Raw genomic sequence first — 23,739 nt, 5'->3', positions numbered from 1 at the left:
ATTGAATCCCATATTTAAAATGAGATTCAGAATATTTGTGACACATAGAATATAATCATGATAGAATTTGAATTATTCTGAAATGCATTGTGGTGGTAGTGAGTGCAGCAATTTATTGGATTTGTTAGTCACATAAACATTTTAGGATATGTTTTGCGCCAGTGAAGTTACATTATGTACTGCTGCATCTGTCTTGTTTAGAGTTGTGTTTGCTGACAGTAAGCAGCGCCCACTGCTGGTAAAAACGCACTGTTTTCGACTGAAGGCCCTTTTGGTTGCCAGGTTTGACCTAACGATTCACACACTATAAACAAAGGTGTACCTCTAAAGTACCTCTAAATTAATTTTGACAACGGTGCCATTATGTGAGTTATAGTTTAAATTCCTATGACAGTCATATGGGAAAATAGTCTTCTGTTTCCGTCGTTTGCTACCCAATACGTGTAATAAAATATTTTATTGTGTTTTGTAGGAGGATAAATTAACCAAACATGGCAACCCGTTATAATCAGACGTCAGTGGTCTGCGGCTGGTGGTGAGTTTGCTGCTGCTAGCTTTTGTTTAAGGTACATTAAACTCGCAATCGTGTAGACACAACACGTATTAACACAACGCGACGTGTAAACGATACATACACATCTCACTGGGAAGTGTGAGACGTTGTTCAGCTCGGTGAGTATGTTCAACACATGCCAGCAGCAAATACTGTAAAATATAACTATGCTAGCTAGCTAACGCTGTACATGTGATAGATTGCTTGGTCTGATTAAAAAAAATCTATTAGCATGTATTCTTGTTTAACAACACCGGTTTCAAGTTGCGAGGTGAAGCATTATGTGTTACTATGTTTTATCTTTTTTTTGTTTTAGTAACGTTATTTACTGTCGATAATATAATTGCCCTCCCCGGAGATATTTAGTCTGGGCTTCCAGCATATGTCTGTTTTAAAGACTCGGTTGAATTATTGCTGTGTCGCAATGGAAAGCCGTAATTTCTCATTTACTGCCATGGCCCTAACGACGGCAAAATTGTACCAAACCCGATTCCTGCTAAAACACTGGATCTTTTGTGCCACCTCTAAGGTAAACGATAGTCTTGCAAACGCGTGTGTCTTTTGCACTGTGTTGGATTTACTTAAGGTGTTACCCATAAACAATAAAACAAAAAGAAGTCTGGTTGAGTAGGGAAACACTGGAAGTTGGGGCTGATCTGTCCCCTGCACCCCGATGCAGACGGTGTAGACGTACATTAACAAAATAGCTGCCTTTAACCTCAGTACTCTATATGTATTTCCTCTGCTCTGCTAACATCCAAACATGTAAACCCATTCCACTGCCTGGACATTAAAAGAGCTCCAGTTGATCTTTCTGATTGGGCCGGGGGTCTTCTCTAGCTACTAATTTATGGTTACCAGAGGTTTGATGCAATTTTTGTGGTTTGGTGTTGTGTTGACACAAGTGGTCCCAGTCTGTCTTTTGCAGCCATGCCCTAACCAAGGGGTCTATTTTTATTGCACTTGGTTCAAACCAGTTTTTGTTAGCATTTATTATTGTCTCCCAGAGACATAGATCCTGCCCCAAGCCGGAACCTACCCCCCTCCTCAAAACAGACTTGCCAGGGGCTCATAATTATGTAGTCCACATACCTTATAACTTGTGTAGGCCTATATCAAAAGTTTGAGTGTGTGTGTTGGGGAGGGGTTAAATGTGAGTGCACACACAGACACAAAGTCACAGCAGGAATAGGGGGATTTGTGTAATTTCTGTTTTATGTTTGAGTGTTTTTCGTGTGCTCAAGTAAACTCACTTTGATTTGAGCCCACACAATAACTTTAGCAGTTTCCCACTTAGTAACTTCACTCCTGTACACTTGAAGACTTTCCAACTCTATGAATATTATTAGAAGCTTTATGCAAAAATTTCCACAATAAGCCTCATATGTTTACTGTCAGTAATATTTCTTTTTCATTGAACTGAAAAGCTGGATACAGAGCAACTTAAGATCATAATCAAACACGTGTTCAGCAGTTTTTGTTCTGTGACTTGGGGTAATTGATTTTAATGACAGTCTGTCTGTAAGGTGATGTTTCTCTGGGTGAAATAGACGATTCATATACATTCACATATAGCTACTGCACCCTCAGCTGTCGAACAGCACGTCTCCCTGCAAAAATTAAGTCAGAGAATGGCTGGTCTACGATGCACAACAGATTGCTGTTGGTAATGTAAAGGGTAATCAATGAAATAAATCCTCAAGGTTGTTGAGGATGTTTATTGCAAATTCATAGACAAAAGAATATATCTGAAAGTCATCTGTGCCTGCCTTGTGTAAGGCAGGAACATGCTGCTAAAGGCAATGTTAAAGGGGTGTTTTTCTCATGTAACTTGGGCCAGACCCTCAGTCAGTGAAGTTCTAGTTCTCATGAGCTCTTGTGTTAAGTTTGGCAAGTGTCTGGGCGCGCCTCTGTGTCTTGTTTTAGTCACTGTGTGTCTGATGTGTGTTTTATTTCTTGGTTGTCCAAGCCTTGGGCCAGAGGGAAGTGATCCTATACCTGCCCAGAAGAATTTCCCTTTTGATTCACCGTGTGTGTGTGTGTGTGTGTGTGTGTGTGTGTGTGTGTGTGTATGTGTGTGTACATACATGTGTGCATTGGGGAGTTAGTTTCAGGTCAGCTGAGGCAGCCTATCGGATTCTTGTTCTCCTAGATGGTGTTTCTTTAACTGTCTTTAGAATTTGTTTCATTGCACCTTTTTAAAAGTTTTTGATGAGTTTATTTTAAAGCAGATCGTAGTGAATAAGGTTCATAGCTGTCCATTTGATATTTAGTTGATGTTGTTGGGTGTTCTCTATATTAGCTGTGTTTACAAGTAAAATGTTATCTTTGTGTACGTGCTCTATCTAGTAACAGAATTGTTCCCTGAAAACAACACATTCGTTTTCTTAATGGCTAGACAAGAAAAGACTGGAGAATACATCGTTTTACCTCCGTCTGCAACAAAAACACCTCCCTTCCTTCCCGTTGGCACAGCAGAAGAAACGCTCCTTTCTGTGAACACAGCATGAGGGAATAGAAATGAAAACAAAGCCTTTGTGCTCTTGTTGTTCTAAACCTTGGTGTTTAGAAAATAAATCAATTTAAAATCTTCTCCAGTTAGTTTGTAATTCTGAAGAAGGTCTAACAAACATATGAACAGATTTTTGTGTATGTCATTAAGTTTTAATAGCTTAATAAACAAGGTCTAGGAGCAACTCAGTAGAATTTCATTGATAAAAAACTGAGTGTTTGTGTTGGCAGATGTCCAAAAATAAATTTCAGCGAAGTGTACCAATAAATATTTATAGGTTGTTTAAACTGTAATTGTTGAAAGAATAAATAGTAGAGTCTTTACTTTACAAATTATTAGATTTGTTATGTCTCTACTGTTATGCACCTAAAATGTCCTTATGTATAATATTATTTACCAGACCACATAACATAGGTTCATTTGAATATGTTTAAAAAATAATAATTTTTAAAAAAGTCTTCATAAACAATCATTTGATTTCTAACTTACTGATGTTCATCTGTCATTAAAGTCTATCGTTCAGCTTTTAATAAACTTGTACCTGGATCTTTTGGGTGCATACCACATTTTCCCAATATTTTCCCAACTTATTATGCAGACTGTTAATTTGAGGTTTTTATTTTATTTTTTTTAAAATAGCGTGGTACTGGCCTTGGAATCGCAGTATCATCTGGTTTTAATTTGCTCTATGGATTGCTGCTATCAGGTTTAGGTCATTTGCAGCTGTGAAGCAAATGGAGATTTGATTTGTTTTCTAAGACAAGTGTTTGCGGTGTTACAAAATAAATTCACCAACAATCTAAAGTGATGGATGTCCTGACTGCTTTCTAGTTGTTTAATATTCTGATGTATTGCCTATAAAATGTCAAGATTTGTCTCAACTGTTGCTTTTGTTTTCTTGTTTCTAGAAATAATACCAGAAGGGACTACTGTGCCACTCTAGATTGACACTTTCCCCATCACTGCTCTCATCGTCCTCTTATCCCTCCACAACTCCAAACAGTTGTGTCTACCAGTTCTCAACATGGCAACAATGTTCCTACTCTGGCAGCGTCACTGATCTCCACTCTGGACTACCACCATGGAGAGGAAACGCAGAAAGAAATTACATTAGCTGCTCAGGCCATTTGCAGTATGGACTCATTTTTGGAGCTCTGGACCTGAAATGCTCTGCTCTAAACCCTGACTGGGATCCAGGTTTCAGCTGCTCACTTTTCATTTGAAACGGCACATTCGCTGCTGAACTTTAAAGAGCCTGGTCAACCTGAGAACATCACAACTCAGTATGTTTCTGTTTCCTATGTGGGCATCCATGCTTCTGGGGCTGTTGGCAGTCTTCCTGCCTGTGGTGGGGATGGAGCCATCAGAAAAAGCTAAATCTGAATCCCACCGTGCCCCTTCCTCAGAGTCCATCCCCTCATCATCTGGCTTTAACTGTTCCCAGTTAACTCTAAAGCTGGAGTTCTCCACTAAGGTGGTGGAACATGGTAAGAAATTGTTCAAGTGCTGGATTGGTTTTTAATTGTCTCTTTATAACTTGTTAAACTGCTTTATACTTCAAAAATTCATAAATTAAATGCTTTTTTTATGTGTCATATTCAACTTGAAAGTAAATGAAATACACTTTATTTTCTATTTTACGTAGAATAACATGAGAAGATCACTGCCACTCTCATGTTTGTCCAGTGCACACAACCGGTTAAACCACAACTTCTTGTTTTTAACCCTTCACTTTTGTGTGTATATCTTTATTTAGTTGCAAATCCTTTGCTTGCAAAAACTACGTCAAGCCTGTGACCCACTGACATCACCAAACTTTTGCATTCTTCTTTTGTGATGCTTTTCCAGGCTTTCACTGCAGCCTATTTTAGTTGTTTCAGTTACTCCCTTAAGTCTCTTCTTTAGCTCGTAAAATGCATGGTCTATAAGGTTCAAGTCTGGAGATTGACTTGGCCTGTCTAAAAACCTCTGCTTCTTGCCCTTGATGAACTCCTTTGTTGTTTGGGGTCATTATCTTGCTACAGGATGAAGGATCTTCCAATCAGTTTGGTGGCATCTTTCTTTAAATTGGCAGACAAAATGTTTCTGTAGGACTTGTGAGTTCATTTTGCTGCTGCCATCATTTGTTACCTCAACAATGAAGATTAATGAGCCAGAAGAAGCCATGACATTACCTCTGCTGTGAGGTAGGGTGAGCTTTCTTTCCCAAAACTTTAGCCTTTCTATCTATTTTAGGGTCTTTCTTGACAGCTCTTACATTGTCGCTGTTGTCTACTGCAGTTGTTTTCCTTGGTCTACTTGTTAGACACCTGTGACTTGGTACACCAGTGGTTTGTTTCTTCTTCAGGACATTTCCAAATGTTTGTACTAGCTATGGACAGTGTTTGTGCAACGCCTGTGATTTATTTTACATTGTCTCTCAGCTTCACAATTGCTTGTTTTTTACCCATAGAGAGCTCTCTGGTTTTCATGTTGGTTACAGCTCTTAACTATAAATGCAGTCTGAACAGGCAAATCCCAAATTTAAAACTGGGCGTAGATATTCAGTGCCATTTATTTTTGGAATAATCAATGTCAGGACAAAGTTGGGCAACAAAACGGACCTATCAATCAAATGTTTCAGTACTTTTGCTCACATATATAAATACCTGTGAATAAAAGCTGAAATGTTGATCTGTTTCATATTCATCCTTTGATGTCAAACCCAAATGTCTACAGCAAAAATAAAGAAATTTGCCTCACTGTTCCAATAAGTTTGGAGGATGGTGTACGTACAACAAATTGTGGTCATAGTTGTGGTAGAAGAGGTGTAGATTGAGTCCGTCGCTTGTTGAATTGTTATTCAGAGCTTAGTCCCGTGTTTAATTGCTAACATATTATACTTATATTTTCTCTGGAAGTACAGTATTACCACTGCTAATACAGTGCAGACTGATTTCAGAGTGATCCAAGTAGAACTGTGTGGAATTTGAATTAACTTTTATCTACTAGTCCTCTGATATAAGCAGGTCATCATAGCCTAAGACACACCTAGTGTCACTTGCATCCAATCATAATAGGAGCAGTGTCGGTATTGTGTTGAACTAAGGATGTAGCACACCCTATTCAGGTACAAGTGGTTTGCATAACTTGCTTTTCAGGCTCTTGTCATTAATTATATAAATACTGCTGAAGGAATGAAAACCTGGTTATTCCTGTTTGGAAAGGCAACTTTTTTCTCTCATGAATTAAAAAAGTAATCAGAAACCTAATACTCTACATGAAAGTTAAAGTATGTTACATTTTCCATAGAAATATGCTCCATAACATCTGTTAATGTCTAGAGGTGCAGCGATATTATATATTTCTGAAGGTTTCTGAGCGAGGCTCGGTCCTCTGACCAATCAGAAAAGGTCAAACACTGCATAACATACAGACATGAAAGAGCCTCTTGCAGTTATCTTTGAGAAGGCACAGGCCTTAAAGCTAGCTTGATTCCAAAAAAGTTGCACATTATATCTTGTAGTAAAACACTTGATACCGAATTGTTCATAATAACTGACACCAGCTTTTCTTTCAGTATAACATTTTATAGTTTCATGAGAGATGTTTTTTTCCAATATTTTTAAGCACATTGGGTGTTGTATTAGTGGCTTGGTCCAATTCATACCTTTCTTCATAATCTCCTCTCCCCTTTCTGTCTCCCAGAGTACATTGTAGCATTTACAGGGTATTTCTCAGCCAAAGCTCGCAGCCTCTACATCAGCAGTGCCCTGCGGAATGCCGGAGATGAAGTGCAGTGGCACATTGTTCCGAGAGAAAACCCAGCCTCCGACTTTCCCAGCGACTTTGAGTTGGTTCACATTCGTCAGGCTTCACCCATCAGTCTGTCAAACTTGGAGGACCACCGTTACATCAAAAGGGTGACACCGCAACGCAAAGTGTTTCGATCCCTTAAGTACATTCCCTGTAAGTCTGATAATATGGTGTTTGTTATGTTGACCAAATGATCATAATGTCTCCACAGCTCTGCCTGAGAAATGTATAACTCTGAAATAATATAGAGAGCGATTTGTCTATTATAGTTAACAGAATGGGTCTGTCTGTTGAGTCAGAAGATGTATTTCTCTGTCCACTGTTTGTGTGTTGTAGTTGAGAAAAGGATTTTACAGTATATCTTAAATTGAAGTGCAGTGGGGGCGATAGGTGGGGGTGTGTGGATTTGGGGGGTGGGAGGAAGGACAGAGAACACCTCTGTTGTGCCCTCACACTAAGTGAGGGTAAGTGAGTAGGTGTAGTGGAACTTGCTGGGACAGGAGGCACACCCTTTGCCTGGCACTGGATGAAAGGGTTCAGTGTGTCACCAGCTTGCATATACACACACAGAGTACCACTATTGAGACCATGTGTTCTGCATAAAAACGTTTATGTACAGGATTTCTTCAGAAAAAACATGGAGAGTTGTTTGTCTTTGCTTGTTAAAGCTTAATATCTGTATGAAATCGTATTGTAACGGAAATTAAGTTTTAACTTTTAAATCAGTATGTAGAAAAACACCTAGAAACCAGATCTCTCCATTGATCTATCAATCTATTGTAACATTGGAGTGGCCTCTCTGAGCGGGTTGTAGAACCACCTAAAAAAGGTCTTAATTATAGGAGCCTGCTAAGCATGAACAGATCAAAATTGACTTGAGTGAAGTAATGTTTACCACAGCTGCTCTGATGCTGTAGTCACATCACAGTGTTGTAAAATTTGTTATCACTTATCAAGATATAATAAAACTATTATTGGTCTTTTAAAACTGACAAAAGTAATAATACCTGCCTATAACCGAAACACACACCGCGCAAGGATCAACTTACGAGTGAATTGAGAGACTGCACCAGCTGTCAGTCTCATTTTATAGTAAACTTTATTACATTTAAAAACTCCACCTTTTCCTCTGATTTCTCTTGCAAAACATAAAATGTGTCAGCACTTTTTTTTTGCATTGAAACAAAAGGTCAGAATATTTACAATTGCACTTCTGTACATTTTCCCCATTTTCATACTTCTCATGTCTCTTTCACAGTCTCAGCAATGTTCCACGGAAAAGGTGTATGTGACAGTAAGGCTATGGTTAAAGGTTAATAGCATCGGCTGCTCAGTTGTGACAATGTTTAGTTGCATTGTGCCTGCAAAAAATAAAATAGTTCAATATCTGTTTTGACATGCTAATGGAAATGCACAATACAAAGCCATGTTCTACTCATTAATTAAATGTTAGTTTAGTTATTTAATTAAAACATGGGAATGTATTTGGAATGCATGAGGGAGTCTGTTAAAAATTTAACACGTTGAAAAGATTTGACACACTGATTAGAATATTTAAGTCTGTATTGTGGAGACATGTAATGTGTTCTTAGTAGAGAAAGCAATTGGCTGGAAAACGGTATAAAAACCAAACAACTGACTAAAGCGATCTGTCTTGTGGAAGTGCTTACTTTCTGGTTTTTACTTATCTTCTTAAAGAGTATATCTAAAATTAACTTATATCTAGAGAAAGTTATAAAGTGAGAAAGTCCATGTTTACTGTGTTTGTATTGAATGACTCACTTGCAGCCATCTAATGGGTAATTAATTGATCAGAAAAATGAGAGAGAAGGCCTCCCCACTGCATTTCACTCCAGCTTTAAAGACATAAAATGTCTCCCAGGGCTCCGCTGCTGGCTGCTAATGACCTCATGACACAGTAATTTGTTCTGTCCAATGGAGTCAAATTGCAATAAAATTGGTTCAGATGAGGCTGATGTGAACAGTCTTGCATCATAGAAGACCGATATGGAAAGCAAGGGGAAGTGACCTGAATTGAGGGATCAGAACATAAGTATATAATTAGGCTAACAGAAGGTTTGGTTGTCTACAGCGAAGGCTGAACTGGCAGACAGGAAGAACAAGGCATTTTAAATGAAAGAGGACTCTGAGGAAACTGAAAGATTTTTCCTTAACACACAGGAGTATTGAAAGATATCTGGAGCATGTTAGCTTTGTAGCTAACACCTCTGCTTTTACCTCTTTCTGTAGTATCTGAACCTGCTGCACCCTGCAATGCCACTCATGAGACACAAAAATGGCAGTCGTGGCAATCATCCCGCCCTTTCAGACGAACCAGCCTGTCACTGGGCTCGGGTTTTTGGCATGCCACCGGGCGTCACTCAAGCCGGCGCCTGCTGCGGGCCATCCCTCGTCACGTTGCCCAGATCCTGCAGGCAGACGTTCTCTGGCAGATGGGACACACCGGTAAGAAGCTGGCCTTTGACATTTCTCTTAAAAAAGGCTTAAAAAATTCACAAGATTTAAATAGTGATTTTAATAATAGAGTACTAGGAATTTTAAAATGGGAACATTTATTACTGTTTTTGATCTCTGTAGTTGTGGCTCCTGGTGTTAAAGATGGCATTACATGCACTTCAAATGAATTTGATCAGATCTCTCCCTCATTTGTTTGCAGGATCAGGTGTGAAGGTGGCCGTGTTTGACACAGGCCTAAGTGAGAAGCACCCACATTTTAAGAATGTAAAAGAGAGGACCAACTGGACTAATGAGAAGACACTGGATGATGGTGAGTTCTAAGAACACACAGAAAATGATTGTTTATTTACTATGTTGTTGGTAATTGACACTAATATGACTTTGTGTGATTTAATAAATTGTACATGCTGTGTATTAAAGGGAAAGGGAAGCCCAAGTAGACAGAGATTGCACGAGAATTTCCAGGCATTTCCGGGGATCAGTTTATAGTGTGTGTGTGTGTGTGTGTGTGAGAGAGAGTTTGAGAGAGAAAGATGGATAAGTAACTAAAGACCAACTTATTATTCTGTTTGGTTTTTTTTTTTTAGGCCTGGGTCATGGTACGTTTGTTGCAGGAGTTATAGCCAGTATGAGGGAGTGTCAGGGCTTTGCCCCGGACTCGGAGCTGCACATCTTCAGAGTGTTCACCAACAACCAGGTTCGTACATGCCCTCAATGAGACAATGTGTTTTGGCCCAGCAGTAATATTTGAATCTACCTTCAAAAAGCAGCAAAAGGGTATTGGTAGGAATAAGTAAAAACTCAAAGAAACTATCTCATGATAATGATATTTTCTGTTTTGACGAACTAAAGGGGCATTTTGGGAATTCAGTTGTTGTGACCCAAAAAATAGTGACAAATTGTCACTTCAAAACTACAGTTTTAATACAGATATACCGACAAAAAATTGCATACATGCTGTACAGTACATATGAATTTACTTCTAGTTGTTGGTAACTCTCAGTATGCTGTGCAAAGTGTGTGCAACAAATCCGGCACAATTTCTTGTGTATATTGTGTAGTGATAAATTGCAACTAATCCATGATTCGTACGAAAGTTAAAATCGCAAAGTTTATTTGTGACTAGATGCACAATTTACACTAGGTGTGCAAAGACTGCCTTTAATTTAATTTGTGTGAAATGATCCAGCCCCCCGATACATAAAACATGACAGTTATATTACATCTTAAAATGATTAAATTAAGTCAGATTGTTTTAATGGTATGTGTGATGTATTTGTCTCTCCTCATCTCCTAGGTGTCGTACACCTCGTGGTTCCTGGATGCTTTTAATTATGCCATTCTAAAGAAGATTGATGTTCTTAACCTCAGCATTGGGGGCCCTGACTTCATGGATCACCCATTTGTTGATAAGGTGATGGAAACAAGAATGAAGGCAGTAACACATATGAACAATGCTATGAGAATTCCGCCTTGGATTGTCCGTTGTGGACTTTCAGATGTGTAACACACAGCAGGAAAATGCCCGAGTAAGAAGCGTCACGTGTTAAAATCTGCTCAATTTCCGTCCACAATCTGCGCAGTGGTTACTAATAGAAACCACTGTTTCCAGCACATCAGAGCTGTGCATCTATTAAAAAAAGCTTCTATCACTTGACTAAAACAGCAGTCGAGTGATAGAAACACCATCAACACGCCCACTCGCTCGCCTTTAATCCTCCTGACAATTTTGGACACAGCAGTGTGCTATGTGCACAAGCTCACGCAGATAATACGCAAATTGCACTACGGGACTTGAACGATATAGTCCAGATAATGTTGGCACCGTTTCACTTGGACATTTCCATTCACAAAGTCAGGATAATGTCAGAATTCCAGTGCATCTCTGAAAGGGGCTAAGAGCTAAGCTAAGCTAAGCTAAGGTAAATGTCAGTCAGAGTTGGCCCAGTGCTAACATCTGACTGACATTTACCTAGGTTAATGAAAACTGTGACAGATCTGTCAATATTTTTTTTAGGCACAAAGATGGCACCCAAACCATGTTTTCCCTTTTTAACCTACACCCTTTTCAAAATTTGCTAATGAACAATAAAATGTTCGCACAAATTGGCGAAACTAGGCAATGTTTGCTGCTCACAGATGAGCGCACAACAAAACACATCACTTTTTATATTAAAGATTTTACACAGAAATATATACCCTTTAATGTTACAGACTCCCAGCCCAAATGCTTTCCTTGATGTCCAGATTTTATTATTGATCATTTACTAGAATGAATGAGCATATTGGGATTTAAGTGCAATGTATGAAAGAAGTAGTCAATAAGTGCTTCTTCCAACCTTTTAGTCCGAAAGACCTTCAGCTCCTTCATATGAAGTAAATGAAATGAATATTTTTTCTACTAACATAGTTATAATCCATTTTTCATTGACAGGTGTGGGAGCTGACTGCCAACAAAGTTATCATGGTCTCTGCAATTGGCAATGATGGACCTCTTTATGGGTATGCTAATAACTTAAACTTCAAGATAATAATAATAATAATAACTTAAACTTCAAGATAACTGCATAAATACAGCAGTTTTGCAGCACTACAAATTTGTTTTATTGCCAAATCGCTTAGTATTCTCATTGTGAAGAATATCCCTGCAGCTACACCTTGACCAACAGGGTTTTGTGGCCCTGCTGAAAATCTGTGAACTCACCCTCTTTTATAAAAAAGGAGCATTTAAAGGACAAATGTTTTTTGTTGCACTCATGTATCAGTGCTGACCCAGAACTGTGTAGTTTTCCTTTAAATCTTGCAGAGTAAACCAAAGTGTGTTTCTATCTTAGTACCTTGAACAACCCAGCGGACCAGATGGACGTGATTGGGGTTGGTGGGATTGACTTTGAAGATAACATTGCCAGGTTTTCCTCCAGGGGCATGACCACCTGGGTGAGTTACTGCAAAAAAGCATGCACAAACAAAAACACGCCATATGGTTTATCAGTTTTAGAGCAGACATCTGCCCTTTGCTTTTTAAACTAGTCAACCATAAGGTAAAATCCCCAAGCCCTGATCCATATTCTGTCAGCCACTTACTGTAGATTCACACACTTTTTATCAGTTGCAGCCCACAGCTGCATTGTTATCTGATTAAGACGTCCCTGGCTGATAAAGTTTCTAGCCTGTACAACAAACATTTAATATTGACTATTACACTTTTCTTCTTTTTTCCTCCTCATTTCGTTTGATGTTGCTGTAGCATACATGCTAATCAGTCAAGTCAAGTCTGCTTTATTGTCAGTTCTTCCACATGTACAGTACATACCTACAGAGAATTGAAATTGTTACACTCAGACCCATGGTGCATACAGATAACACAAACAGTAGAGACTAAAAAACTAGATCAAATATACAATATAAAATACAACTATACAATAAGGGGATGTAAAAGAGTGCAGATAAAAAAGATTTTAGTGCAAAAAAAAGCTTATATAGTCTGATTAAAGTGACAGTTTAGACTGACTGAAGAGGTAGTTAAATGATGTCGGTTCTATCTTCAATGAGGTAGTGTACAAATTGTGCCCTGTTCAATGAGGTTCATAGTTCTGAGGTACCTGGGGCAGAAGAGGGAAGGGGGGGCAAGTTCGGGAGCGAGTTCAGCTTCCTGACAGCCTGATAAATGAAGCTATCCTTCAGTCTGCTGGTCCTGGCCTGTAGACTCCGCAGTCTCCTCCCTGATAGCAGCAGACTGAAGAAGCTGTGTGATGGGTGAGTGGGATCACCTGCAATGCAGAGGGCTTTGTGGGTGAGAGGGGTTTCATAAATGTCCTGGAGGGAGGGGAGAGAGAAACCAATGATCTTCTCAGCTGCTCTCACTATGCGTTGTAGGGTCTTCCGACAGGAGGCGATGCAGGCCCCATACCACCCCGTGATGCAGCTTGCCAGAATGCTCTCCATGGTGCCTCTGTAGAAAGTGTACATGATGGGGGGGCGGGGCTCTGGCTCTTCTCAGTTTGCGGAGGAAGTAGAGACGCTGCTGTGATTTCTTGGCCAGTGCTGCAGTGTTGTCAGTCCAGAAGAGGTCCTCTGTGATGTGCACACCCAGGAACTTGGTGCTGCTCACCCTCTTCACAGTCGCACCGTTGATGGTTAGAGGAGCATGCTGAGTGTGTGCTTTCCTGAAGTCAACAACAATCTCCTTCATCTTCTCCACATCCAGAGAGAGATTGTTGCCACTGCACCACCCAGCCAGGCGGCTTACCTCTCTCCTGTAGTTTGTCTCATCTTTGTTGCTAATGAGACCCACCACAGTCGTGTCATCCTCAAACTTAATAAGGAGGTTGGAGTTGTGACGGTGTGCAGTCATAGGTCAGCAGAGTGAAGAGAAGGGGGGTCAGCACACATCCTTGGGGGGCCCCAGTGTTTAGTGTGATGGTGCTGGATGTGTTACTGCCCACCCATACTGCCTGAGGTGTCTGGTCAGAAAGTCCAACAGCCAGCACCTGTTTTGTGAAATGTTTCAGTAAGACAGCTTAGGAAGACATACAATATACTTTAATTTGTCTATGTTGTGTGTCACTTTACAGTGTAGAAGTAATGACATGGACTAGAAAGTTTTTTGTTTTTTTCAGAATGTAAATAAAAGATATTTTAAAGTTTGAATCACAGCTTTTGTCCTGTAAGATATTGTGAAGGGACAAACATTATGTTGTGTTTGGGCTGTGATCTGTGATCCTACATGTTTTCCATTACCTGTGTTTCCTCTGTGTGCAGGAGCTGCCCGGGGGCTATGGTAGAGTAAAGCCTGATATTGTCACCTACGGTTCTGGTGTTCGGGGATCAGGGATGAAAGAAGGATGCCGCTCTCTGTCTGGAACCAGCGTGGCATCTCCTGTGGTAGCTGGTGCCGTCACACTCCTGGCTAGGTCAGTAACATAAACTGAACTCCTTCTTGATAAAGTGTCGGATGTTTTTTTATACTTGTCTAAAAATATATATCAAAGTTTTGATGCTCTGGTCAAATTATACAAGCGCAAAAAAAAAGTATTTGGCTTCCATACCTCAACTTGTAAACCTGGTATAGACCAGATGGTAAATAGGCTAACATTTCCATTAAAATAAAAGTGTTATTTCTACACTACTTGTGTGGTAACATCACATCACATTTATCTTCCAAAGACAGATTAGGATCGAAAATGACGAAATGTAAGATCATTTATTGGGATAATCCTATTTGAAACTTGTGGCAAAGGAAAGAGATTTGTCACAGATGAATGTAGTGTACGATTGTCAATATTATCCATTTCCCCTCCTCACATGATGAAAGTTCCCTTGTTACATAGCTGCAACTGAGCTCATTTTGCTGTGGTAATCATCATACTATTGTCGTTGACAACAGGCACCTATCCCACACACATAAACCCACGGACTTAGACCTAGACACACCAGCCCATCCCTTTTTTTAATCCTCCCACAATGCTCTAAATTAAGAGTTGAGAAATCTGACTGTAGCTGAGTCAAGCTTCTTTCTCATATGAATTTGGGAAAAAAGAAAGACCAGGCCAGATAATTACCTGGTCTATTTAGCATGTGTTCAATCCTGTATTATCTGGACTTTGTACAAGGTAGCTGGCTGGGAAAAATCTGCATAAAGTTTGGGACAACTGAATCTTGACATTTGTGTTCTCGCATACAGCGCTTCCAGATAACTGATGATAATAATAATCTGGATGAACTCAGTATCCCATTGCATGACTGAAAGAGAATTCATAGGCACACACTAATCCAACCTATGGTTCTCTATTCTCCAGCACTGTCCTGAACCGGGAGCTGGTGAACCCAGCCTCCATGAAACAGGCTCTGATCGCTTCAGCTCGCAGGCTGCCAGGGGTCAACATGTTTGAACAGGGTCATGGGAAACTAGACCTAATCAGAGCCTACCAGATTCTCAACAGCTACAGACCTCAGGCCAGGTAAATGTCTCTGAGATGGACAGGCCTGAACAATAATTCATGGACTAGTTTACAGAACAGCTTCAAACTGCCCAAATCAGTTGTTGTATGAAGGAACGCATGTCTTGAATGTCACTGTTGTGACTGGTCTTTAATATGCTATAGAACTGGTTTTATGTATTGTTATGTCTTTTTAGTCTCTTTTTAGTTTTTTATGTAGTCTGTGTCTACATATCTGGTGTCTTGACTGAAAACAACAAACCAAAAAAAGGTCCACATATTGCTAACCTGTCGTGTCTCCTACCAGTCTTTCCCCCAGCTACATCGACCTGACAGAGTGTCCGTACATGTGGCCTTACTGTTCTCAGCCAATCTACTATGGAGGAATGCCTACCATTGTCAACGTAACCATTCTCAATGGCATGGGTGTCACCGGCAGGATTGTTGACAAGGTACACACAAGCCAGCACAAGTAGAGAAAAATCATGTTTGACTTTGAGTTTCATCCTTGACTGACCAAATTTGCATGCTGTGTAAACACCTTTCCTTCAAATTACTGAAGTTTCCTTTCTACCCTGTTCAGCCTATCTGGCAGCCTTACCTACCCCAGAATGGCGATCATATCGATGTGGCTGTCTCCTATTCACCGGTGCTATGGCCGTGGGCCGGCTACTTGGCTGTTTCCATCTCCGTGGCCAAGAAAGCGGCATCATGGGAAGGGATTGCTCAAGGTCATGTAATGGTCACGGTGGCGTCACCTGCTGAGAATGATGTGAGTCACTGACATTTACATGCACTTAAGAAACTAGGATACTCCACTTACTCTAGAGTAGGTTACTCTAACTGCACTTTCTCGGCTAACTGTGGAATGGAGTTTACATCCACTTAAGAAACCTAGTTAATGGAAATATGCACATACTGTACATGCAGCCGAAGAGTAGGATTCTCTTCAGATTCCTTCTTCACCTTGAAGATTTAACTGTATATTGACAGCAAACACTGCTTGCCAACTTTGTGCTTAATTTTCGGCTCTTCTGTGGAATTTATTTTAAAAATAAGGCGGCATCGCTCCATAATCTCTCCCTCATTCAGCACTGTTGGACACTGCTGATCAGAAACCTGTTATGTGTATACATGGCAGAGAAAACTGCATTCTCTCAGAAAAACCTACCTGGTTAATCAGCTTTCCTGAGAAAACCATTTAAACACGATAGCAATGCTCGAAGTCTGTCCTCTTAGCTGCTTAAGCTTTTTCTGGAGCAGTGATTTCATAGTCTATCCCTTCTTCAAAGTCTATCATGTTTTTTTTTTTTTTTCTCAATTAATTTAAAAGTAGATATTTAGTAACGTTATGTAGTACCATGGGATAGTTATAGTATTTTTCTGAAAGCATGGACATGTCAATGTTCAGCTTGATTTGCTCAAGTTTACAGTACAACACATTAGTGGAAGGATTTAATTTGAATTATTTGGACCTTTTAATCAATTAATTTTAGCTAATGAATTTTAGCTATTTTGATGGGTTATCCATATTTTAGTTTATTGGTAGCATTGGTTTATTTAATATGTTTAGAGAACTATTTCAAATGTATAGTCATACTGTTAGCTAACTATTTTAGCTGTTCATAAATGACTTTAATTTTTTAAATGTATTTATTTACTATTGTAAATAATAATGTATTTATTTTACTATTCTTTTTGCTTACCATATACTTTTTGATAGCTTGTAGGGACGTGGCTTTGATGGGTGTGTACTGCTGTTTCAGCCTTTCACAGTTTACAGCTTACTGGTTATTGTAACATAGATTTACCAAAAATCAGCATTGCATCAGTTCAGATATTGATTTTTCTTTCACAGAAACATGGATTTATTTTCACAACCTCAGTGTTTTATGAATTATTGTAGTTATGCCAGTGTTTTTATGTTCTCCAGAAGTAGTGTAGAGCGTGTAGCATGTATAAATGATTTTTTTTCCTCAGTTATGCCCCATCCATCCTCTTCACACTTTACTCTTTGCAGTCTGAAGTAGGTAGAGAACTGACCTCTACGGTCAAACTGCCCATCAAGGTGAAGATTGTGCCAACTCCTCCTCGCAGTAAGAGGGTGCTGTGGGACCAGTACCACAACCTGCGCTACCCACCAGGTTACTTTCCTCGAGACAACCTCCGCATGAAAAATGACCCACTTGACTGGTGCGTGTTTATATATGAATATTTGAAGTCTGTAGCATTGTTCACGAAACTGATGTTGTCTGTCATCTTTTAGTCAATTGTTTCTGTTACCTGGACTTTGATCTATCTCAGTCACACTTTTTAATCTCTTTTCAGGAATGGAGACCACATTCACACAAACTTCAGGGACATGTACCAGCACCTGAGGAGCATGGGGTACTTTGTTGAGGTGCTGGGAGCTCCCATCACCTGCTTTGATGCCAGTCAGTATGGTAAGACAAGAAACGAGAAACACAACAAAATTTAAAATGGGGCTTCAGCTTCAGGCAGTCAGTAAGTGCTAACATGTTTCTACATTAGAAAAGGATAACAAAGTAATGGGTTTTTGAACCATTTTGTGTCCCTGCAGGTACATTGTTAATGGTGGACAGTGAAGAGGAGTATTTCCCTGAAGAGATCACCAAGCTGAGGAGAGACATTGACAATGGCCTGTCACTTATTATCTTCAGTGACTGGTACAACACCTCAGTTATGAGAAAGGTCAAGTTCTATGACGAAAACACCAGGTATTGAACTTTCTTCTGCTGATTATTGATATTATAGAAATAACACTAGCCTCTGTTTAAGACCATTAAAGCATTTTATAAGTAAATTAAAGCACCTTGTGTTACATGAGAGATGTATTTTACTCTTCCTGGAACCATTTTAAAAAAGGTTTAAAACAGCTTTTGCTCTAATCTTTTAAAAAAAAATAGAATAAGCAATTGGAGAAATTTACTAAGTAGTGCTTAGGGTTGTTTGTGTTTCTACGGACTGAGTCATAGGAACTTGTTAATGTATTGCAGTGGATGGTGCTTTAAAATCCTATCTGACTTAGTAGACTTGGGAAGCTCTCTATTTCTTTAAAATGATTAATGTGAGTTGCTCCATAATGAGACATGAGTTCAATGATTAAACAGCAATTTCCTCAACTGTGCTTTCACCAGAGCTTTATCATGTAATAATGATAGCAAGATAAACTGCTTTGTTTAGCTAACAGCCCGCGCTATCACAGTTTCTGACTCCCTCCCTAATAGATGCAATATATCACAACTTTTCCGATTCAGAGCTTCTCATGCAGATTTAACAATTACTCACCACTCTTTGCTGCTTTCTTCCTATCCCTCCCAAGCTGTTGCACAATATCAACAGGATTAAAAGTCTTAAATACAGTTAAATATAGTTATTATGGCTTCAAAACATTACGCGTAGTAATTCACTTTTAATTGATGGTGGGGTTCTCTCAAATAGTTGATTTGAGAGCTGCTCACTGACAGATGCCTTTTCTGGACAAATTAAACAAAATAGAAAAAAGCTGTATTAACAACTTAGACTTTCATTTTATAAACTCACTGATAATGTGGAGTCATTTTGTTTTCTTGTGATTTTATTTTTTATTTTTTTATTTTTTTGGGTTATTCAGCCTGTTGAGAAACAGGAGTTATTTTAAAATAAGTTCACTTTCTGTGAAAATATAAATCCTATGCTTGTTGTGGATGTTAAATTTAAAGTTAAGTTGTTTTGGTTGGTTGGTTTGTTTTGTTTTGTTTTTTTTAAATAAATTTAAATTTTTGTAGACTAAATGAATTGTGATGTGACCTACAGGCAGTGGTGGATGCCGGACACAGGGGGTGCTAATGTACCAGCTCTGAACGACCTTATCTCAGTGTGGGGGATGGCTTTCAGTGACGGACTATATGAGGGAGACTTCACTTTGGCCGATCATGACAGTAAGACATACACATGTAGCGATACTCTAATTTTCTGGTGTTGTAGGTGTTTTATCCCTCACTATTTTTGTGATTCTCTCTCTAAGTGTATTATGCCTCAGGCTGCAGCATTGCCCGTTTTCCGGAAGATGGAATAGTCATAGCCAAGAACCTAAAAGACCAAGGTAACAGCACCTCTCCTAAACTTTTAAGCTTTTTGTGGCACAGCTATGCAGGCTGACTGGGTACTTTTTAATCTGTGTGCCTTAGTTCAGATCAAACATGTGTGTGTTTTGTGTTTGTTTTCACAGGGCTGGAAGTGTTAAAACAGGAGACAGCAGTAGTGGAAAGAGTTCCTATCCTGGGATTGTACCAAACGCCATCTGAAGGTGGAGGTCGTATTGCTTTGTATGGAGATTCTAACTGTATAGATGACAGCCACAGGCAAAAAGGTAGCCTCTCTTTAGTGTGTGTAGAAGTGTCAATGTCGTTGCACTTTCTTTGTAGAATAATGGGGACATCACTGGGGAACGAATGGGTAATATTTGGTTGTGTTTGTGATCTGTGTGTCAGATTGTTTCTGGCTGCTAGACGCTCTCCTTCAGTATACTTCCTACAGTATGACCCCCCCCAGCCTCAGCCACTCTCACAGCAGGGTAGCACCTCCTACAGGCATTGAACACCCACTGCCACAGAGACTGGAAGGTATGAAGGTTACACTGTACATTTACATACAAAAAGGTTACAAAAAAAAAGGTTATAAAGTACATTTTTAGATTTAGATTTAAACCTATATTTCACCATGTATATACATCTTGAACAGGAAAAGAAACACCACACAGCTACCATGAAATCTTTTGCATAATTGCTCTTTTATCCTCTTCCTTCCGCATCCTTGCCACCCTTCCATGTTTTGCTCCAGGCAACCATCTTTACCGTTACTCAAAGGTTCTGGAAGCCCACTTAGGAGATCCTAAACCTCGCCCACTACCAGCCTGCCCCCACCTTTCCTGGGCAAAACCCCAGCCCGTGAATGAGACAGCGCCCAGGTAGTGCTAAAATGTCTTATCGCACCTATTTTAATTTTTTATTTTTTTTACTATTTCTGTATCTATCCATATGTTGAGAAAAATACCTACTACATTTCCCAGAGTTCACTTGTCACCTGAGCAGTACATTCATTACAGTACATTTTCTTCAGATTTTCTGCTAATAATGTTTGTATTTGCATGAGCTGATGTCAGTTTTCTCTTTTCATGCCAACAACCCACATGTGATATTTCTTACATAATGTATTTTCCATTTGTTCACACTGTCAATATTTACAATATTCTTCACTTCATAAGAGAAGTGGCATGTATTGCTTTAAAACTGAAAAGGTTTGCATCCCTATATGTTGAAATGGCAAAAAGAGTAAACAGATTTTATTTAATCAACATAATTTATGCAGTCACCTAGTATAATGTTTCTGCATCAGAAGTAACAAAAATGGTCAAGGAGGTCATAAAAAAAAGTTATAGTAGAATAATAAATATTATGCGTGCAAAAGTTTGCATCCACCCTTAATGAAACCCTCTACTAACTTTTATATGTAAAATCAGGTGTTCTGAGCTTTAAAAAAAGACTCTGTTGATTCTGATGATAAAGAAACGATTGCAATAGATAACTGTGAAATAAATATTATGTTGTCAAAAAAACAAGTCATGGTTTTGCTCCTGCCATTTTAGCATAAGGAGATGCAATTGTTTGTAATTGTTTTTATTCAACTGTATAATATAGTAATACAATGACACTTGAAGAAAACCACCAATCATAAATGACTAATGCACAGTAAACACATGCAGACACTTTTCTACCATCCCTTTGTTCACTTCCCTTCTTGCTCTCAGTAACCTTTGGAAGCACCAGAAGCTTCTCTCTGTGGATCTGGACAAAGTGGCCCTGCCAAACGTGAGGGTGTACCGTCCCCAGGTCAGACCTCTGTCTCCTGGGGAGAGTGGAGCTTGGGACATCCCTGGAGGTAAAAGAACAAAAGTAATTTAGTATTAGAAATCTCTTAAATTATTTTCAGAGCTGTAATTTTACTGTTTACTCTAAATAACAATGGAGGATGTTTTAATTTTACCCAGCCAGTCAATCAACACCTTTTGCACTGGAAATAATGTAAGGTGTGGAAGGACAAAAATAGTTTCCACTCATTAGTTTTAATGTATTTAAAGACCATTAATTATACAACTGGAGATGAGAGAATCCATAAAATGACAAGATTGTCATCAATAGAGTGAACAGAGCATAAATTTAGGTAGACAACGATCATTTATTTAAATGAAAAAATTCCTGTGACCTCTGTCATCTTCCCCTTCAGGGATAATGCCTGGTCGCTACAACCAAGAAGTGGGCCAGACTATCCCTGTCTTCGCCTTTCTGGGAGCGATGGTGGTCCTGTCTTTTTTTGTCGTTCAGCTCACCAAGGCCAAGAGCAAACCCAAGCGCAGGAAACCTCGCATCAAACGGCCCACTTACCTCCAGCAACAGCAGACGACGACTGGGAAAAACCCCACGGTTTAACGTTGACTGCAACTTGAACTGAAGAACTGATGAGACTGTTAAAAGACAGCTCATGTAAAAAAGCTAATTTGGAATAACATGGAGTATGATGGTCGGCTGAGGAAATCATCAGACGGTTTGATTTTAATCGGAAGCCTGCCGGATGGTGAACTCACTAGGACTCCAGGCGGTGCTTGGATGCTGAAACATTTTTTGTGCCTCTTTGTCCGTTCCAGACTGTTTGTGTGTTTGTGGACTAACGAACAATATTAGACACCATTACACACGATGTAAAACACACAGTACATGCCTGGATCTAAAAAAACTGCCTGTTTCAGACATGTTGTCAACATTTCCTTCTCTGTTCTTTGACCAAACTTTCTTTATGAATGAAACTTTTCTGACTTTAATATTTATTAAAACTGTTGGTTCCCTAAAACACACAATCTGAAATCTACTACAAACTCAAATGCAAAATACTTTCAGAAGACAACAGCTGGTATACATATTAAGAGAAACACACCCAAATTACAGACCTGTAAACATCTCCAACATGAGAGCCATTGAATGATCAACTTCTTGTTTTGCTGATATCGGTTTAAAATCAGTCTTTGCATTGTTTTTATATTTTCTAAAATGAATGAACTCTGTCCAGGCATCTGTCCTTCATTACGTCTCCTGACAGGCTCATTTGTTCAGATATATCTCATCAATTAAAAAAAGCATTACCAAATTGATGTTGTTTATTCTTTTTCATATAAATTGTTTACCCGCTGTTTGTGTATCTGTCCCTATTCTCAAGAAACTGATATCTCAAAAACACCTTTAGGAAATATTTGCAAAATGTCCTCTTGGACTGAAGGATGAGTTGTTTAGAATTTTTGGGTCAAAGGTCACTATGACCTTACAAAACATGTATGTAGCATCATTCAAACATTTATACAGTAGTCATAACCACATTTCTAATAGGATAAAAATAATGCTATGACAGCAGTTTTACCAAAAAGGGTCTTTTAGCTCTATTTTTGGTAGGCTTGTTTTTGAATGTTTAGTCTGAACTCAGTCCTGTGACTTTGAAACAAAAATTAAAACAAATTTTATACAAAGGCTCTAACCTCAAGGCTAGACCACATCTATTTCAAGTTTGCTGTTTCAAGTGATATGCTGACTGCAGGGCTCAGTAAAACTTGTTTTTAAGGGTTCGTAAAAAACAGATCAAGCTTACGAGGGTGCCTCATGTATTCTTTTTCCTTCTGGAAACAATTGTTTCCACCCTGGATGGAAATCCATGTGTTTTTTCAGTGATTTCAGAAAGTTGAGTCAGTACCTATGAACACGAGCACAACTCCCAACTTAAAGCCATAAAGCAAACGTAATGGCACTGTTTGCATTTTCCTGTTTTTTTTTTTTTGTGTGTGTCAGTTGGGCATGAAATGTGATCTGATCTTCACTAAAGTCACAAATATCAACAAACAAAATATTTCTAAGCCAATAAAACACATTTGCGATCTTTCATGTCTGTACTGAAGTGATGGGGTAGAAAGTAACGGCAACACAAAGCTCCTGATGTCACTAACCATCAACTGGAGTCAGGCGTTAACAAAACTGCAGTTCAATCTATGAATTGAGAATGTAGGTTGTGGTTTAGAACCACATATAAAAACACTCAAACTGTGCCTGTGTGCTATTCACAGGAGCCTCATCTTATATGAGACATGTGTCACACAAAAAAGAATCCTATGATCAAGAGTTGTTGATTTGCATGTAGCTGGAGAAGGTTTACAGAGTCATCTCACTTTAGCTATTCATCAGTCCAGAGTTAGACATGGATGATTTGGTATTATGGTTAATCACTATATGACCCAGCCATGATCACCCCAAATGCACAAGGCAGAATGTTTGTAAATTAAAAAAGACCCCTGGATTAACCGCTAAAGGGTTAAGACACATTGGAGTTGGTTAGCATCTCTGTTCACGAGTCAACCACATGCAAAA

General features: G+C 39.1%; 1 protein-coding gene across 1 annotated transcript; it reads left to right on the top strand.

Moving 5' to 3' along the window:
- The first annotated feature begins 502 nt into the window (after positions 1-502).
- mbtps1 (membrane-bound transcription factor peptidase, site 1) lies at positions 503-22,481 on the top strand. The gene is made up of 23 exons (XM_067501734.1): positions 503-672; positions 3,974-4,552; positions 6,753-7,013; positions 9,111-9,326; positions 9,538-9,648; positions 9,926-10,035; positions 10,636-10,752; positions 11,773-11,840; positions 12,173-12,275; positions 14,100-14,251; positions 15,137-15,298; positions 15,585-15,729; positions 15,861-16,049; positions 17,298-17,470; positions 17,606-17,721; positions 17,859-18,015; positions 19,094-19,218; positions 19,305-19,382; positions 19,509-19,649; positions 19,771-19,902; positions 20,120-20,246; positions 21,087-21,217; positions 21,563-22,481. The coding sequence occupies exons 2-23, from the start codon at positions 4,351-4,353 to the stop codon at positions 21,763-21,765; spliced, it is 3,219 nt and encodes a 1,072-aa protein (XP_067357835.1). The 5' UTR covers positions 503-672; positions 3,974-4,350; the 3' UTR covers positions 21,766-22,481.
- Positions 22,482-23,739: the final 1,258 nt, after the last annotated feature.

Source organism: Channa argus, chromosome 4 (genome assembly GCF_033026475.1).
Source record: "Channa argus isolate prfri chromosome 4, Channa argus male v1.0, whole genome shotgun sequence".
Classification (NCBI taxonomy): domain Eukaryota; kingdom Metazoa; phylum Chordata; class Actinopteri; order Anabantiformes; family Channidae; genus Channa; species Channa argus.
This window is presented reverse-complemented; position numbering and strand designations above follow the sequence as displayed.